Genomic DNA, 18,320 nt, shown 5'->3' on the forward strand with positions numbered 1-18,320 from the left:
CCTTAGCCCACTCTGCTAGGATTAGGAGTATGGCAGCACCGATAGCTTGGAAGCAAAAGTTTTAGCTGGTTCCTATAACAACCTGCAAAAATTGTGCACAAATAACAGTATAGTGAACCTCTCTATTCAAGAATTATCTACCATATGCTGTTATGATTCTGTATGTTAGGTATAGAACCTATCCTATATATCTCCTTACCATCTATTTCCGTGGGGTGTTGGAGAGATGGTTCATGGGTTTAGAGCACTTGTTGTAATCACAGAGGGCCGGGGTTTGGTTCCCAGTATTCCCAAGGCACCTCACAGTCATTGTAACTCTGGTTCTAGGGCATCCAACGCTGTCTCTCTTCTGGTCTCTGTAGGTTCTGCACACATGTGATGTGCATACAGGCACACACACACATACACACACACACACACACACACACACACACACACACACACACACACACAAATACAATTCTAAAAACTATTTCTCAGCCAGGCGGTGGTGGCACATGCCTTTAGTCCCAGAACTCGGGAGACAGAGGCAGAGTTCGAGGCTAGCCTGGTCTACAGAGCAAGTTCGAGGGCAGCCATGGCTGTTACACAGAGAAACCCTGTTTAAAAAAAAAAAATCCTCCTCCCACGTGTGTGTGTGTGAGTGTGCGCGCTTGCTTGCTTGCTTGCTTGCTTGCTTGCTTGCTTGCTTGCCAGTGTACGTGTCTGTGGATTAGTAGCTTGCTGGAGGCTGTATGTTAGCCAAGCGACAGAGTGAACTTTAGACCCCCAACCAAAGCCTCCTTTGCTTTCATTGTTGTGGAATTAAATCGTTGACCAGACTCTGGGATGTTAAACTTTCTTTCTTTCTTTCTTTCTTTCTTTCTTTCTTTCTTTCTTTCTTTCTTTCTTTCTTTCTTTCTTTCTTTTTTTTCCCTAAAAATCACGTGGTGCTCTTGAACAGAATGAAGATTTCAGAAATCTGGGGTAGAGGTTGTGAGGTTCTACACAATCAGCCCCCGGCACCAACACTAGGATGTGGAATCAAACTAAAACCACTCAAAGGAGAACAAGCATGTGTTTGTTCAGGGCTTGCTAGGCAAGAGGGCCAATCATCATCCCTTGTCCTTCCCAGAGGCTCAAAGCAGGCAGGGACATGAGAAGGGTGTATAAAAATAGAAGAAAAAGAAGAGGAAGAAGCAAGGAGGCGGGGCAGTGGCAGCCTCCACCTCTGCCACCCTAGAAATCTGATTGGAGGGTGTTGGCTGGGAAAGCCGGGGGTGGGCTACAAACGTGTGTGATCCGTTTTGACATATTTATATTTCCCGGGTTGATCCAGGAGTGGAAGTGGGGGTAGAAACAGAAGTTGGCTTCCGATTGTTCTGGTGCAATTTCAGCAGAGGTTGTGGTTGTTCGGTTTTCTGCGCTTCCTACGTGTTTCAGAGTTCTCCCATCATGTAAGGTATGGCCATTATGTGTCTGTATACTCTTTCATTCTGACAGTACTCGAAGAACCACCTTAGTCCTCTTATTCTCTCAGTTCTCTTATTTCACCCTGACCTTCCAGAAAGCTCCGTGGCAGCCGTCAGACCTGATTACCAGTCCCCAGGTTTACGAGGTGCTCCTAAGTCATTCAAAATCTTGCTGATAGAAACCATGTGATACTTAGCTTTTGTTGCAACAAGAACGTGGACTTTCTGGTGTGGCACAATGGGCACCACCCGAAGCCTGGAGGTTGCCCCTTGCAGCTGCTTGTGTTCTAACACAATAACTTGAATCTTGGTGTCTGGTCTCAGCCTTGATCCAGGCTATCCCCACTTTTCCTGGAAGCTTCCAGGTTAACTCCTGCTGTGCTAAGCAGCCCCGAGGCTCCTTCCTGCGCGCTCTGCTGGAGGCAGCATGGAGTTTGTGGGAGAGCGGCTACTTGTGGCATTTGAAGGCAGCCCTAATCCCAGACCTTAGTTTCGCTGCCTTCTCTGGGCACTCTCTCTCTCTCCCCGCACCCCTCGGGCCTGGGCTGGCAGGAGGTCTCCAGAGAGGGAGAGAGAGAGAAGGTACCGGTGCACACTCCCCTCCGCCGTTAACTGGGGACTCGGAGCTGATCCAGGAGCAGGCGGTGCGATGGGCGTGAGCGCGCCAGCCGAGCTGGGCTGACCGCTGGACGCGGCCCACCTGCCGCGGGAGCCGGCGCTGCGGCGCGGGGGCTGCGGGGGGCTGCGGGCGGAGGCGGGGAGCCGCGGGCCCCCGAAGCGGGAGCGGCTTGTGGGCTGGAGCTGCACCAGCAGGCGGCCTCCGCCGCGCCCCGCCGCGCGCTTCCCAAGATGGTCAGAGGGTCGGGAGGCGCCCCCACCCCCGCCGGCCGCTAGCCCCGGTCCGCGCCCCGCGCCGCCAGCGAGGTAGGTCGGAGCCCAGCAGCCCGAGGCCGGCCGGAGGGGCGAGCGGGCCGCGCGGGACACGAGGCCGCGCCGCCCCCCAGCCCGCGCGCCCCGGAGCGCAGACAATGGCCGTGCGGTGCGAGCCGGGTGGGAGGGCGGGCGCGTGGGCCCCGGGAGGCCGTCCACACCTGCGCCCCCGGCCTGGCAGAGGCCGCGGGCACCGGGCACCGGTGGCGCGCGACGCCCCGGAGTCGAACCTTCGCGCCGGGCCCCGGGGCGGGGCGCTCTCCCGGCGGGAACGCGGGCCGGGCCCAGGCGCTAGCGCGGGCTGGAGAGCCCAGCTCCGGCCAGGGCCGCTCGTCTGCTGTCGGCAAGCGGCAGGGCGCAGGGATCCCCGTTCCGAGAGTCTCTCCATCTTGGTGGCTTCTTGGTGGGATTTGAAACCGAGAGAAAACAAAACAAAACAAAACGCTGAATTGGGGCCGAGCTGCGGTGGGGTGACCCCCTCGGACACTTGGCCAGCGTGTGAACTCTCAGGAACTCTCAGGACGGGGACAGATTGCAGATATTAGGTGACTGGGGGTAGTAAGCCAGGATCTCTTAGCAAATGGACAACCGAAAAAGGCAGGGGCCTCATTTAGGGCTCCAAGCTATCTTGAATTTAAATAGACCATCGTATAAATAGTTCAGCACATTTTGCATATGCTGTTTGGGAGGCTGAATTCAGTCTAGTTTTGGAATATGCCTGATGCCATAAATGTCTGATAATTGGGATACTGAACATTAATTATTAGAGGTACTACACAAAACTGAAAACGTTTTCCTTTTTTTATATATTCATTGCAGCCATGGCTCTAAAAGGACAAGAAGATTACATTTATCTTTTCAAGGATTCATCGCATCCAGCAGATTTTCTGGATGCATTCAGAACATTTTATTTGGATGGATTATTTACCGATATTACCCTTCAGTGCCCTTCAGGCATAATCTTTCATTGCCACCGAGTCGTTTTAGCTGCCTGCAGCAATTATTTTAAGGCCATGTTCACGGCTGACATGAAAGAAAAATTTAAAAGTAAAATAAAACTGTTTGGCATCCACCACGATATTTTGGAAGGCCTTGTAAATTATGCATATACTTCCCAAATTGAAATAACTAAAAGAAATGTACAAAGCCTTCTGGAAGCAGCCGATCTGCTGCAGTTTCTGTCAGTAAAGAAGGCCTGTGAGCAGTTTTTGGTCAGGCACCTGGATATCGATAACTGCATCGGGATGCACTCCTTTGCAGAGTTTCATGTGTGTTCAGAACTAGAGAAGGAGTCTCGGAGAATTCTGTGCTCAAGGTTTAAGGAAGTATGGCAACAAGAAGAGTTTCTGGAAATCAGCCTTGAGAAGTTTCTCTTTATCTTGTCCAGGAAGAACCTCAATGTCTGGAAGGAAGAAGCTGTCATAGAGCCCGTCATTAAGTGGACAGCTCATGATGTGGAGAATCGAATTGAGTGCCTGTGCAACCTGCTAAGCTATATCAACATAGATATAGACCCGGTGTACTTAAAGACAGCGCTAGGCCTCCAAAGAAGCTGTCTACTAACTGAAAATAAGATACGCTCTCTAATATACAATGCCTTGAATCCCATGCATAAAGAGATTTCCCAGAGGTCCACAGCCACCATGTATATCATTGGAGGCTATTACTGGCATCCTCTATCAGAGGTCCACATTTGGGATCCTTTGACAAATGTTTGGATTCAGGGAGCAGAAATACCCGATTATACCAGGGAGAGCTATGGTGTTACATGCTTAGGGCCCAACATTTATGTCACCGGAGGGTACAGGACAGATAACATAGATGCTCTTGACACGGTGTGGATCTATAACAGTGAGGGTGACGAGTGGACAGAGGGCGTGCCAATGCTCAATGCCAGGTATTACCACTGTGCAGTCACCTTGGGGGGCTGTGTCTATGCCCTCGGTGGTTACAGAAAGGGGGCTCCGGCGGAAGAGGCCGAGTTCTACGACCCACTCAAAGAGAAGTGGCTTCCTATCGCAAACATGATCAAAGGTGAGTGTAGCTTTTACATGCCCGGGGTTTTTACATGCGTGAGGTTAGGCCGCAGTCTTCCCTCTTTGAGAGGGAATTTTAGGAAGAATGTATCACGCTGAGATATTCTTGAGGAACTACAGTAGCTTCTACAAGTAATTTGGCCCAGCATTGTCCGGGTAAAAATAGTCTCCAGCTTGTCTGGACTTAAGAAAGCTGCACAAAAGAACTCAGTCAGTAGAGTGCATGCCTTCCACACACTAAGCCTGGGTTTCATCCTCAGCATCATATAAACTGGGCCTGTGGCTCATGCCTGTGATCGATCACTCAGGAAACAGAGACAAGACAATCAGAAGTTCTGGTTCATTCTCGGCCACATAGGGAGTTCAAGGCCAGTCTGAGCTGTGTAAGACTCCATCTTTAAAAAATTTTTAATTAAATGGAGTAAAGCTTTTTACTATTTTTAAAAACGATGCTGTTCAGGTTAGAACAGAAAGGTAATTTGTGTGAAGGAAGTAGTATAATTCATTCTTCCTCCTTACATCATCCTTCTAGATCTTACTTCAAGTCTTAATTTGTATCCAGCTTAGTTTTGTTAATTCATGGTTTTGTTTTTTAAAGCCCATCTAGCTCAGTTGGTAGATCATGAGACTCTTAATCTCAGGGTTGTGGGTTTGGACCCCACGTTGGGTGCCAGATAATGGGAGAAATCCATGGAGTCTATTTAATGAACAAAGGAATTTATTTGGGGGTTAACTCACTACCGTGGGAGATTTATCGTAGGGTCTGGGAAAGCTGAGCTTTGTTCCATGCTGATTTGCCTGGTCCAAGATCTCAACATCCAATACCTCGAGGAGGTGAAGAGGGGGCTGCTTTGTACATGCATCCCAGGTCTTATGGGTCCCCAGTGGGCACGCCACGGGGGCAGGTACTTCAAGGTCATAGGTGGAACAGCTGCCCACTATATCGCTCTTAAAATGTTTTTCAACTCTGCTTTGTTTTTGTTGTTTTATTTTATTTTATTTTTTGAGACAGGGTCTCATTATGTAGCCATGGCTGGCCTGGAACTTGCTATATACATCAAGCTGGCCTCAAATTCAGAGATCCACCTGCCCCTGCCTCCCAAGTGCTGCGATTAGAGGTGTGCACCACCCACCACACCTGGCATCAATCTACTTTCTAATATCCAGCTTTTCCCTCTTAGAATATATTGATCATCTCTATGAGGTCGCTCACTAAACTTCAGAATATAACACTGTACATCCTCCCGAGAACTAGAGACACAGCCTGTGCTTTTGTGATGCAGGCTTTCTCCAAATAAAGGAAGGGCAGAGATGAAGATGTCTTACTTCCTGTGGCCCACAGAGCCAAGCACACTGAATCCCAGTGTCTGCCTGATAAACACTGTATTTGGTGAGATTATTTAGCCTTGCTCTTCTTCCCTCCGGCTGTGGGGGATAAAAGTTCTTAAAAACAAAGCAAAATAACCAGCTGGTAGATTCTTAACAAACTGGTGTCATTTTGTCCCAAATGTTTCTTCCCAGGCCTTTCTGTTTCTTTTTTAACACAGTGAGGGTGTGGGAATGTGACCTGGACTAGAAATTGACCTGATGTGATCCTTGGATGACAAGCCGGAAGCTTAGAGGCAGATGGTCTTGTGATCACACACTGCTTCTGCAGCTGAGCTGCCTGGGTCCCAGCTCTGACTTTTCTCTGCTGAACTTGGGCGAGCGATTCAACAACCCCTCTGCCCAGTTTTGCCATCTGTCTGACAGGGAGGGTGGCATTAGCCAGCTGCAGGTCTTGAGAACACTGTAAGTGTGCTTATAGACCACTTGGAGCAGAGTGTGGCGCTCAGGAAGCCTCGGTATTGGGTCTGCTTTTCACAAGCAGCTACCTGTGTGGGTGGGTGGGAGAAGGCAACAGCGTGTTGTTGTCTAGGTTTTGGCTTTGCCTGGGTGTACATAGGGCTTACTGATTGAGAGGCTGATCCTGAATGCTCTGACTCCTCTCCTGCAGAAGAAACCAGCCAGGTTCAAGTATGTTAACAGCAGTTGTAAACCTGCTGGTATTATTGTTTTTTATTTCTTGGTGATAACAAACTTCAAAAATTTTATAGATAATACATCTTTGAGTATGGAAATTTATTGCTCTATTAAAAATTTGAAGAGTTATATTTGAAACACTGCTTGCTGGGGGTGGGGGTGGGGTGGGGTACTAGCCTTGTGTAGCTACTGGGAAAGAAAGTCCTATGCTTTTACCTTAGCCTTGGTGGTATGGGAGGTCTCCATACTCCGTCATCCTTCCCCAGATGCCAGTTGGCTTTTGAAATCACAGAGATTTGCTCTTTTGTTTATTTTTTTGAGAAAGTGTCTTGCTTTGGAAGCCCAGGCTATCCACAAACCCCCAATCTTCCAGCCTCAGCCTCCCAGATGCTGGGATTATGAGTGTGAACCATAGGCAAGGGCAGGGGTGTATTACTTTCATTTGAGAACTTTGTTTCTACCTGGCTAGCCCAGGGAAGGGCAAGGGTAGCAGCGGTCGGCTCCAGTTTGTGCAGTCCAGATTTGTACTGTTCTGATGGGTGGGCTTAGACCAACATTTTAGCTTCCCATTTTCCAGTAGAAAGAATAATGTTAGGTTTTCTCAGTTGATTTTACTTGCAGTCTGAAGTGAAGTAACACCTTTTCTAGTAAGATAAACATCATTTAAGTAGAGTCCAATTTCAGTTTCATTTCCTTTTGGGGGAGGGCATCTAGGGATGTGATGTACAGAGGAGAAATAAGCCTTTGGCTTCTTTGGGACCCCCAGGTCTTTCTTTTTCATCACAATGACCTTGCTTGTAAACCCACTTTTACTTAGAAGTAGAGATCAGCAAGGAGATTCAACTGCGCCAGGTACATACCAGTGTTAATCAAGTTGGTGGAAAGACTTCAAACTGAATGTTTTCAACTAAAGTGAGCCTCCCTTCTTACCCGGCTGAACCTGTTTCCACCTCCTCACATTTCCGTGGCACCAGTCTCCCAGTTTTCCAAGTTCAGGATCCGCCTGGTTTGTCTCGTCATGGAAGCCCATCTGTTTGACCTATCTCTCACCTCTGCCCTTCCCATCACACCCAAAGCACCTTCTAAGTCTGGCTGGCCCTTGATAATCCTTATGTGAGTCGTAGCTACATCTTTCTGAGTCCTCTCCTTCCTTTTCAGTCCCTTCCTGCCTCTGTTTATAAACCTGAAATGTCCTGCTGAACGAAGCCAGGCATCTAGCTTCAGCTTACATTCCGTCCTTAATTCTCCTGTGCTGACTCCCGTTGTGCTAGCCTACTCGATATTGCCTAATGAGCCTCTGTGGGGCTTTCCTCTGCATAGAGCTTCGCCTTCCTCTGCTTGCCAGAGTCCTGACCACCAGGCCCAGGGCAAGTCATGTCACCCCTGCTGTGATTTTTCCAGTCAAAAGCAATGTCTCTTTGATCTGGCCAATAATGTTAGCCTCTCTCTCTCTCTCTCTCTCTCTCTCTCTCTCTCTCTCTCTCTCTCTCTCTCTCTCTCTCTCCTCTTATGGTATTTCCCCCTTACTATAAGTGTTCTAATTATTTGTACTCCTAAAAGAGCAAGAGAAGCCTTCATTTTTCACTTTTTTTTTGTTTGTTTGTTTTTTGTTTTGTTTTTCAAGACAGGGTTTCTCTGTGTAGCTTTGCGCCTTTCCTGGAACTCACTTTGGAGACCAGGCTGGCCTCGAACTCACAGAGATCCGCCTGGCTCTGCCTCCCGAGTGCTGGGATTAAAGGCGTGCGCCACCACCGCCCGGCCTCATTTTTCACTTTTACCCCTCAGCGTCTAACACAGTGCTTTGCATTTGCCATCCATAACAACAGAAACAGTAACAGACTGGTATTCATTTCAGAAAAGCATGAACGATCTAAGATGTGATTTCACTTGACATCCAGGTGTGGGAAATGCTACTGCCTGTGTCCTACATGAAGTCATCTATGTCATTGGCGGCCACTGTGGCTACAGAGGAAGCTGCACCTATGACAAGGTGCAGAGTTACAATTCAGACATCAACGAATGGAGCCTTATCACTGCCAGCCCACACCCAGGTAATAGGAGTCCTGTTTCAAGCATACAACTGTTGTCTTTAGGACGGTCGGGACGGTGCAGAGAGATGAAAGTCGGGCAAGTGTTTCTTCCTCTTTAGAAGCATGTTCACTCTGCATTGCAAGGACTATTAAACACCTGTTCCTAGATATGCAGAGCCCTGTGTGCTACCTTGATGGTCAGAAAGGAAAGTGTTGTCTATCAAAGAAATGCTTGCTTCTGTGGTGTGTGTGTGTGTGTGTGTGTGTGTGTGTGTGTGTGTGTGTGTGTGCAGGCTAGAAGATGGCATCACCACCTTATTTTTTGAGACAGGGTCTCTCTCTGAACCTGGAGCTTACCTATTTGGCTAGACTGGCTGTCTGGTGAGGCCCTAAGGTTATCCTGTCTCTACATTTCCATCGCTGGGATTTTAGGCATACGTTGTTGAACTCAGCATTTTATATGAACGCTGGAGGTCTGAACTCAGGTCTGAACTCATGCTTGTATGTCAAGCACTTTATGAAATGAGCTAGCTCCTTGGTCCCCTTTTGCTGTCTTTTATTCTTAGCCTGTTACAGAGGCTTGGGAGTGATAAGAGCACGTGGTTAGCATGGGTTAGGCCCTGGGTTCAGCTCCACTGTGAAAGATGGAATATTTTAGACTGTTACAGTTATGCCATATGTTTAAGAGTTTGCATTTGGATGAATTTATATCATGTCCCCTTGCTATTTTGAAACTTTTTTTTTTTTTTTTTTTTTTTTTTTTTTTTTTTTTTTTTTTGCAGAGCATCAGGCTTTCAGTGGGTCACTGGAGAGGGAAATTCAAATCTGCAAGCTTGAGATATTTGTGACTAACAGCAATAGCTAACACCATTGAGTGCATACTATGTAGGTCAGGGATTGGCTAAGCACTTCACATTATCTTAAATTCTCACTGAAATTCTGTCCATAGGTATTGTTTATCATTGATTTACATGTTTGGGAACGGAGGGTCGGTAATTTAGAAAAGATGAGTAACTTTTCCAAAATCACATTTTGAAAGTGATGGCCCAGGATGCACATTCTGCCAGTCTTGATTCCATCATCTGCGAAGTGACCACTGAGTAGCCAGCTTCTGCCAAATGGAGCAGCCTTTCTTGCTGTCAGCCCATGTAGCTGCTCCACCCATTGCACCTGTCGCCTCTCACCTGCATTTGGTGCTGATGAGAGGAAACTTCAGCTGCAGGTTGCCCTGGCTCTGAAAACGTAGATTGCATTGACATTGGTCTTAGTAGTCCAGACATATTGTCTAGTCTAGATAATACTCCCGTCACTTTCTGTGGTGACCAACAAAGTTATAATGGAAAGTAATAATAGTAGGTCATTCTGAGTGATAGCTAATGTTTACTCAGTATTGACTAGGTACACTGTTCCAATAATTTTACATGTATTAATCTGTTTATATTTGTTAATCTTATAATATTGCAATGAAATGCCTGAGGGAACTAACTTAGAGTTTATTTAGCTGATAGTGTGAGGTTCTTTTCCAAGACTGGGTGCCACTTTTGTGGTCTCTGGTCATCTGGCCTCTGACAAGAGCAGGTAATGGTGATGTCAGAAGCATGTGTTAAAACAGGTAGTTAACTCAGAGAAAGAACTGGCCAGAGTCAAACAGTACTCTTCAGAGACCTCCCATAATGCCCCAACTTTTTATAACCCATAGCACCTCCTAATATCAATGTCCTGGGGACTAAGTATATATAGTCCTTTGGGGGACACTACCCATATTCAAACCACAGCACTATATATTTATTTGGTGTGTTTGTGTGTGGTGTGCACGCTCATTTGTGGGGGTATGTGTGTCCACACTGTGTACAAGCACACTAAACATACATGTGAAGGCCTGAGATGGATCTCCTTGATTGCTGTCCACCTTATGGATTGCGGTAGAGTCTCCCAATGAACCCAGAGCTCACTATTTGGATTAGTCTAGCTTACGCTGGGGAATGCCCTTCTCTCTGTCCTCTGCAGGGTTAGGGTTAGGGCTTGGGGTTCTAGAGTTCTGAACTCTGGTCCTCATGCATGGTGTCTTATGTTTTTATTGCTGTGAAGAGACACCATGACAATGGCAACTCTTATAAGGAAAACATTTAATTGGGGTGATGGCTTACAGTTCAGAAATTGTTCATTATCATAATGGGGAGCATGGCAGCGTGCAGGCGGATATGGTGCTGGAACTGAGAGTGCTGCATCTTTCAGGCAACAGGAAGTCAACGGTCAGTTCCACTGAGGGAAGCTTGAGCAAAAGAGACTACAAAGCCCACCCCCACCGTGACACACTTCCTCCAACAAGGCCACACCTCCTGATAGTGTCACTCCCTTTGGGGGCCATTTTCTTTCAAACCACCACGCGTGGGAAGCATTTAACCTGCTGAGCTACATTGCCAAATTTAAACCTTCTAGTAATCCTGTGAGCTGGAGAGGTACTGTTGTTAACTGGTTTAACAGGTGGTTGAAGTGGTGACATTAAATGCATTACTCAAAGTCAGCCATCTAGAATGTTTGTTAGAATTGAGGGTTAGCCCAGGTAGCCTGGCCTGGGGCCCATGGTCTCCACTGTTACCTTAGTTTGAACGCCATGTTGAAACCTGAGTCCCATGTTAATCTGCTTATTTTGTGGTCAGACTTATCTTTCCAACAAAATCCAATACATGAAAAATCAGATTTACAATTTAGAAAAAAACGACGGGTGATGGCAGCACAAGCCTTTAATCCCAGCATTTAGGAGGCAGAAGCTGGTGAATCTCTGAGTTTGAGACGACCGTGGTCTACAAGAGTGAGTTCAAAGACAGTCAGAGCTACAAAAAGAAACCCTGTCTTGAAACAAAACAAAACAAACCCCAAGATTTAGAAAAAAAAAAAATAGAATAAACAACAACAAAAACAATTAGAAAAGTTATTTACATTAATATATTTAATATGCATTATACGGGGGATCACTTTGAAAATAAGTGTCCCAGGACTAGAGAGATAGCTCAAAGGTTAAGAGTGTTGCCGCCCTGGCAGAGGACCGCGGTTTAGCATCCATCACCCACATGGTGGCTCATTAGTCCACTTCCGGCCTCTGTGGCACCAGCCATGCACAAGGTCCACATATGTACATACATGCAGACACATAGAGACAAATATAAAAATTAATTTTTTTAATGCCAAATGCTGTTTATTGAAGGAGGGAGGAGGTCTTAAATACAGGCTTACAGCACAGTGGGAGAACCCCAGAGAGCAGAAGTTCGCTACAGAAGTTTTACAATCTTGCATCTAAGCTGTTAACGCCCATTATGCAGGATACACAGACAAGGAAATTCACTTAAGCATTCAGGAGGATGGAACCTGGCAGGGAATTAGCATAGGGAGGATATCAAGGTCAAGGTCCGCAAGCAAGGCAACAGTTACCCAAAACGGGGGCCAGGGACCTACGGGTCCCCCTATAAAAATTAATTTTAAAAAATAAAAAAGTGAGCCAGGCAGTGGTGGTGCACACCATTAATCCCAGCACTCAGGAGGCAGAGGCAGGTGGATCTCTGTGAGTTCAAGGACAGCCTGGGCTACAGAGTGAGTTCCAGGACAGGCTCCAAAGCTACACAGAGAAACCCTGTCTTGAAAAACCAAAAATAAATAAATAAATAAAGTGTCCCACAAAGTCAGTGAGTTACAAATGGTTTATTAGCTACTTGAAAAAGAGTCTAAGAGGCAGTGTTACTCAAGTCTAGTGTTAGAAGGCACACGAAATTGAAAAACAGTTCCGAAAAGGATGGTATAAACTAATAGAAACCTCCAACTGTAGCTGTGAAGTTTTAATCTATATTAAGCTTTTCCTGATGCGGTATTTTTTTAAAGATACTAATTAGCACCTTGCACAGTATGTCCTATTTGGCTGCCACAGTGCTTCAACTATTTTTGAATTGGCTCATTACCAAAATTTAAAATTCAGAAGATTTCAAACAAAAATCATGGTTTGGAGCCTTTAAAAAAAAGTGGTAAGGTCTGGCAACATGACAGTATTTCCTCCTGGCAGCAGTGATGAAGGCCAGGGAGTAGCTGTCCTGGTTAGATGAGGCTTATGTTTTTCATCTCACGATGATGCTTCCAGTTCTGGTCACATCCCAGACCAAAGGACTTGGTGTGTTGTTTTTCTTGTCCCTGGCCTGCTTCATATCATGGCACTTGGAAGAGCCAGCAGAAGGAGAGAAACAAAATTAAAACACTGACAGACTAGGTGAGGTAGGCCCCTTTGGAGGAGACTCTCAACCACAGGGCCCTGATGCCCACAGCAACCTTCTGCGGGGGGGGGGTGGGGGGGGTGGGGGGGGACGACACGGGGGACGGGGGACGGGACGGACACGGGACGGGGAACACGCCTTTCGTGATGGCTGAGTATGATAGCCATAGGCCTCAGTGACTTGGATCTATGCTTTTCCCACTTGCGTCCCTGACTAGACTGGCAGTGTGAGAGAAGCTAGCCAGCCCATCCTCTGAAGCAAGCGTAGCAACTGATACACCGGGTGGTCTGTCCTTAGCCACAAGGTTGCTGAAACCTTGGGAGGCCTACACCAGTTACAGAGGATCCGTTACTGCCATCATCTGGAAAGCTGATAGTGTCAGGATGAATGTCAGTGAAGAGCCCCCATGTTAGACAGCTCCCAGAAAGATGGTGGTGGGAGGGTGGGCTGCTCCTTGTCATCATGCAGAGCCGGTTTAGGATTACCATTAATGATGGTTATCCCCGAGGGCTAATGGCCGAGCAGCAGGAACAGGCCAGCTGAGCCAGATGGCAGGGATTGGATTTTAAGCCTCAGTGTACAGCATGAATATGACAGAATCAAAATGTCACCATGGCTCTGTTTTTGTGGTCTCAATTACGGAGCTCTAGTCCCCAAAGTATGATAGCCCCTTTGATATCAGAATTCAAATTTTGCTCTTTCCTTTTCTTCCTTCTACAAAGAATATGGATTGTGCTCAGTTCCGTTTGAAAACAAGCTCTACTTGGTTGGTGGACAAACTACAATCACAGAGTGCTATGACCCGGAACAAAATGAGTGGAGAGAGACGGCACCCATGATGGAGAGGAGGATGGAGTGCGGGGCTGTCATCATGAATGGTTGCATCTACGTCACCGGAGGGTACTCCTACTCAAAGGGGACGTATCTCCAGAGCATTGAGAAATACGACCCAGATCTTAATAAGTGGGAAATAGTGGGCAATCTCCCGAGTGCCATGCGGTCTCATGGATGCGTCTGTGTGTATAATGTCTGATTGTGTCCACAGGACTAACCAGGTCATCACTTGGGGCATAGTAAAAAGAATGCAGTTTGGGGTGGCTCGTCACTGTGGTTCGGCACATGCTAGGGCATTGGAGATTTTTAATTCTAACCTTGCACGACTCCCAGACCCAGGGATTAATGGGAATAACATAAGAAAAATGTTATGTATGTATACAATTCAATTAAGAGAGCTAACCCCTTCTAGAGTCTCTGGAGTATTTGACACGTGGTAAAGGTGAAATACCCTTGTAGTGAATCTTTCCTTCCTGGTAGCATCAACACTGGGTAAAAGTCAAAATCACTCATTCTATGTAATGAAATGTCTGTTAAGAGCCTATAATATAGCTGGGCAGTGGTGGCGCACGCCTTTAATCCCAGCCCTTGGGAGGCAGAGGCAGGCGGATCTCGGTGAGTTCAAGGACATCAAGGCCAGCCTGGTCTACATAGCAAGTTCTAGGCCAGTCAAGGCTACAGTGAGAACCTGTCTTTAAGAGCCTATGATGTACCTGTGTATATTGCAGGCCTCCAGCTGGCAGGGATTTGAAATGTAAAGAGGGAACCATCTACCTCTACAAAACAACACTTTCAAATGTTTCCCTTTAAAATTATTCAGAATGTGGATTTACTCACCTTCTTTTTCCTTTGTGGTGTATATAATTTATTGCTAGTATTCTTTATTTACCATGAGAGCTACACTAAACACTGTACAAATGATTGTTCAAAGAGTTTACAACTCAACTTAAAAGAATTGCAAGTCTAAAAAAATCACAGAGAAAACAGTCAGATATTTGCTGATGTGTGTTTAATTTTTAGCTTGGGTGTAAATTGCTAGTTTAGGTGTCAGGCTTATGCATGTTGACAAATCCTCTTTATAGTTAAATGCCTGCGCTAAAGTTGACTTGCACAGCCGGAAAGCATGGAGAGCAGAGATGATGTAGAAAATGCACTGACGAGAAGAATTTGCCCTCATTTGCCGGCACTGCCACAACCAACTTTGTGACTTTGCTCTCTGAACCCATCTGTGACTTGAGCTTCTTGACCCATGGACACTGGCGCTTTGAGACATAGATCTATCTAGGTCAAGAACCCCTCACCCTTTGAAGCCAGATGAGACCTGGGTGGCCTATGGGCCAGATAAACCCTTTTCCAGCTTGTTCTGTGTGCAGGCACTTCCCAAGTGTGCCGCCGTGACTTAAGAAGGGGGAAGGAGGCAACTGATTCATCCAAACCCGAGTGAGCGTGAGGCCGTCTACTCCACGCTAGGCTGCTTTTATTGTTTTTTTTTTTAAGAGATAATACTTGTTTTTTACTTTAAATAAAACTACTTCTGATTGAAAAAAAACTTTTAAGAAGACTATTTAATACTCACGTCAGATAGCATTTTAAATAGATACAACCCTTTGGAGTTGCTATATGGTACTTTTTTATAAAGAGTCATAAAAGTGACCATACTGAGAGATGATTCAGTGGGTAAATGTGCTGACTTCACAGGCCTGAGACCCACATCTGATCCTCAGAACCTACTGTGGAAGGACAGGATGGACTCCCGAAAGCTGTCCTCTGCCTTCCACGTGTGCTATGTGTGCCACATGTGTGCATACGCACACGTGAGCACTCTCTCTCTCTCTCTCTCTCTCTCTCTCTCTCACACACACACACACACACACACACACACACACATATACACAAAGTAGAAGTAAATTTAAAAATTTTAAATGACTATATCCTTTGCCCCATGAGCTCCCATTATTTTTAAACTAAAGAATGATTAAAAAATTGTAAATGCATGAGAATGTTTATGTCTGCACTCTAAATAGTAGCAACAATATGGAGAAAATCTATCTGTATGTTAAAGAGAGCGTGCTAATGAAATAATGGTGTATACTGCCATGAGCATAACTATGTGGAAGACTGTAGAAGTGTGATGTGTCTGTGCTAAGTAAAGTAAGCACAGTGCAAAGCAGTGTTCACACTAGGACTGTGTCTGTAAAGCCTTTATGCATGTGGATGGTAATGTGCTGAATAAACTCAAGGTGTTAGTGTAAGGAGATGTGGAATGGTTTTAAGTTTATTGAATTTTTTCTTTGTATTTTCAATAAAAATAAATAAGTCACTGTATATGTGGTGAAGACTGATTAAGTTTGAGCCAATTGGTTTAAAGCAGTCTGAATCAATGAAATAAATTATATCACGTTAAAAATCTGTAATTTTTTTTTCTATTTTGGTTTTTCGAGACCGGGTTTCTCTGTGTAGCTCTGACTGTCCTGGAACTCACTCTGTAGACCAGGCTGGCCTCGAACTCACAGAGATCTACCTGCCCTTGCCTCCAAGTGCTGGGATTAAAGTCGTGTGCCACTGCACCCTGGCTCAATGTGTTTGAATTTAAAAGCCATTACTTTGAGAAGGCAAACACCATTTACATTCGCAGAAATGATTTTACCCAATTTTTTAAAGTTGCCATTTCTCACAGGCTTTATTCTTGATCATTTAGCAGAACCATAGGACAGTGAGCATCTAGGGTACTTGCTGCTTAAAGACATAATAGCCCTTGTTTGCATATCCATGTCAATATGTCCCATGTCCCTGAGTGTTTGTATTTTCCCAGTATTCAGATATTAAAGCTGTAGCCCTCAGTGTATTTGAAATAGGACAAATACTCTGGAAGTATTTACAGTTATGTGATATCCTGAATATGGGCCTTCATCAGGTAGGAAAGTGTCTTTACAAGTCATTAGAAGACCTGCACCCCTCTCTCATGCCTCGCTGTTTACCTGACCTTGGTGGCCATTTCTTCCAGCCTCCAGTTCTTTGGAAAGTACTGCAGTCTCCTGGTCTCTGGTATGTTGCTATGGCAGCCTGAGTTGACTGATGCAGCTTACAAAGGAGAGGGCTCTTTAAATGATGGGATGGAGGTGCCAGATCAGCAAGAGGCAGACAACTCTCTCACCCTGTCACCTGTCACCACCACCATCTGTTTTATCTGAAACTCACTGGGTGGTGGGGGGCACACTCCTTTAATCCCAGCACTCAGGAGGCAGAGGCAGGCCCATCTCTGAGTTTGAGGCCAGTCTGGTCAGAAAAAAAAAATCTCTAGGGGGCGGGAGGAGGGAGGACAGGGGAATCTGTGGTTGGTATGTAAAATGCATAGAAAATCTCATAATAATAATAATAATGAAAAAAATCTCTAAAACTCGGAAAGTCAGCCTTGTTTCTTATGTAACAGAACACAGCATAGCTCCTGCCTCAGAGAATGACCAAATCTGCTGATCTCTAGCTCCCTCCCTCTGTGACATACATAGCATCCCATCCCTGGTCAGGGTGTCTGGAGCCATGGCTGGCCAAGATCTCTGGTAATTTAATTGACAAGGGCTGAGAGAAGATGCCATAGTGGCTAAAAATGAAAATGATAATGTCTCAGAGCCTAGATTTCTTGCAGACCCATCCCCACCTTCTTCAATGTGGCTCTGTTAGCCTTTTTGGCTTTGAGCTGGGATTCTGACTTTTTTATTATTATTGTTGTTGTTGTTGTTGTTGTTTTTGAGACAAGGTTTCTCTGTGTTGTTTTGGTGCCTGTTCTGGATCTCACTCTGTAAACCAGGCTGGCCTTGAACTCACAGAGATCTGCCTGGCTCTACCCTGTGAGTGCTGGGATTAAAGATGTGTGCCACCACCACCTGGCAGATTCTGACTTTTAGAACCAAAAAAGCATGGACTAGTATCAAAGAGGTTTGTCTGTGTGGAGCTCAGTGGTGGAGTCCTTACCTATCATTTGTGAGGCTCTGAATTCAATCTCTAACACCTCCCAAAATTAGAAAGTACAATGCAATGATATATACTATATTAAAGGGGGGACTGCCCGTTTTTTTTTTTTAATTTAAATATTTTTGGAAAGTATTGTTTTTTGTGCTACAACAGTGTGGTGGTTTCAGCAGGAATGGCTCTCGTAGGCTCATGACATTTCAGGGAGTCACACCACTTCAACTATTAGGAAGTGTGGCCTTATTGGGGGACGAGAGGGTGGACTCTGAGGTCTCACAAGCCCAGGCCAGCCCCAGTGTCTCTTCCTGCTGCCTGTGGATCTGGATGCAGAACTCTCAGCTCCGTCTCCAGCACCACGTCTGCCTGCATGCTGCCATGCTCCCCACCATGATGAAAACGGACTGAACCTCTGGAACTGTAAGTGAGCCCCAATTAGACGCTTTCTTTTACAAACATTGCTGTGGTCATGGGGTCTCTTTAAAGCAATAGAAACCCTAACTAAGACAAACAGACTACAAATTTAGTAGTAGTCTTAAAACAAATTACTGGGCCAGTGACAAGGTGCCTCAGCTGGTGAAGACACTTGCTCCCAAACCTAACACCCAGAGTTGGGTTCCGGGGACCCACATAGTAGGAGCAAAGAGCTTACTCTCATAAGTTGTCCTCTGACCTTTGCATATACACACTGGCCCACGCATGTTCACACATATAAACATACACGAAAGTAAGTAAGTAAATGTTAAAAAAAAAAAATCAAGTGTGGGCTATTCATGTTTAATCTCAGCATTCAGGAGA

The 18,320-nt window shown here is 45.9% G+C and overlaps 1 protein-coding gene across 5 annotated transcripts; it reads left to right on the forward strand.

The window, feature by feature from the left end:
* Positions 1-1,243: 1,243 nt before the first annotated feature.
* Positions 1,244-15,884, forward strand: Klhl23 (kelch like family member 23). 5 transcript variants are annotated; one of them, XM_006972397.4, is made up of 4 exons: positions 1,244-1,441; positions 3,201-4,415; positions 8,338-8,490; positions 13,448-15,884. In XM_006972397.4, exons 2-4 carry the CDS (start codon positions 3,203-3,205, stop codon positions 13,756-13,758), a joined length of 1,677 nt encoding a protein of 558 aa, XP_006972459.1. In that variant the 5' UTR covers positions 1,244-1,441; positions 3,201-3,202; the 3' UTR covers positions 13,759-15,884. The 5 variants fall into 5 exon arrangements, with proteins under 5 accessions (XP_006972459.1, XP_076425729.1, XP_076425726.1 ...); XM_076569614.1 differs by lacking the exon at positions 1,244-1,441 and adding an exon at positions 1,835-2,033; XM_076569611.1 differs by lacking the exon at positions 1,244-1,441 and adding an exon at positions 2,106-2,375.
* The last annotated feature ends 2,436 nt before the right edge of the window (positions 15,885-18,320 follow it).

The sequence above is a fragment of the Peromyscus maniculatus genome, chromosome 4 (assembly GCF_049852395.1).
Source record: "Peromyscus maniculatus bairdii isolate BWxNUB_F1_BW_parent chromosome 4, HU_Pman_BW_mat_3.1, whole genome shotgun sequence".
Lineage (NCBI taxonomy): Eukaryota > Metazoa > Chordata > Mammalia > Rodentia > Cricetidae > Peromyscus > Peromyscus maniculatus.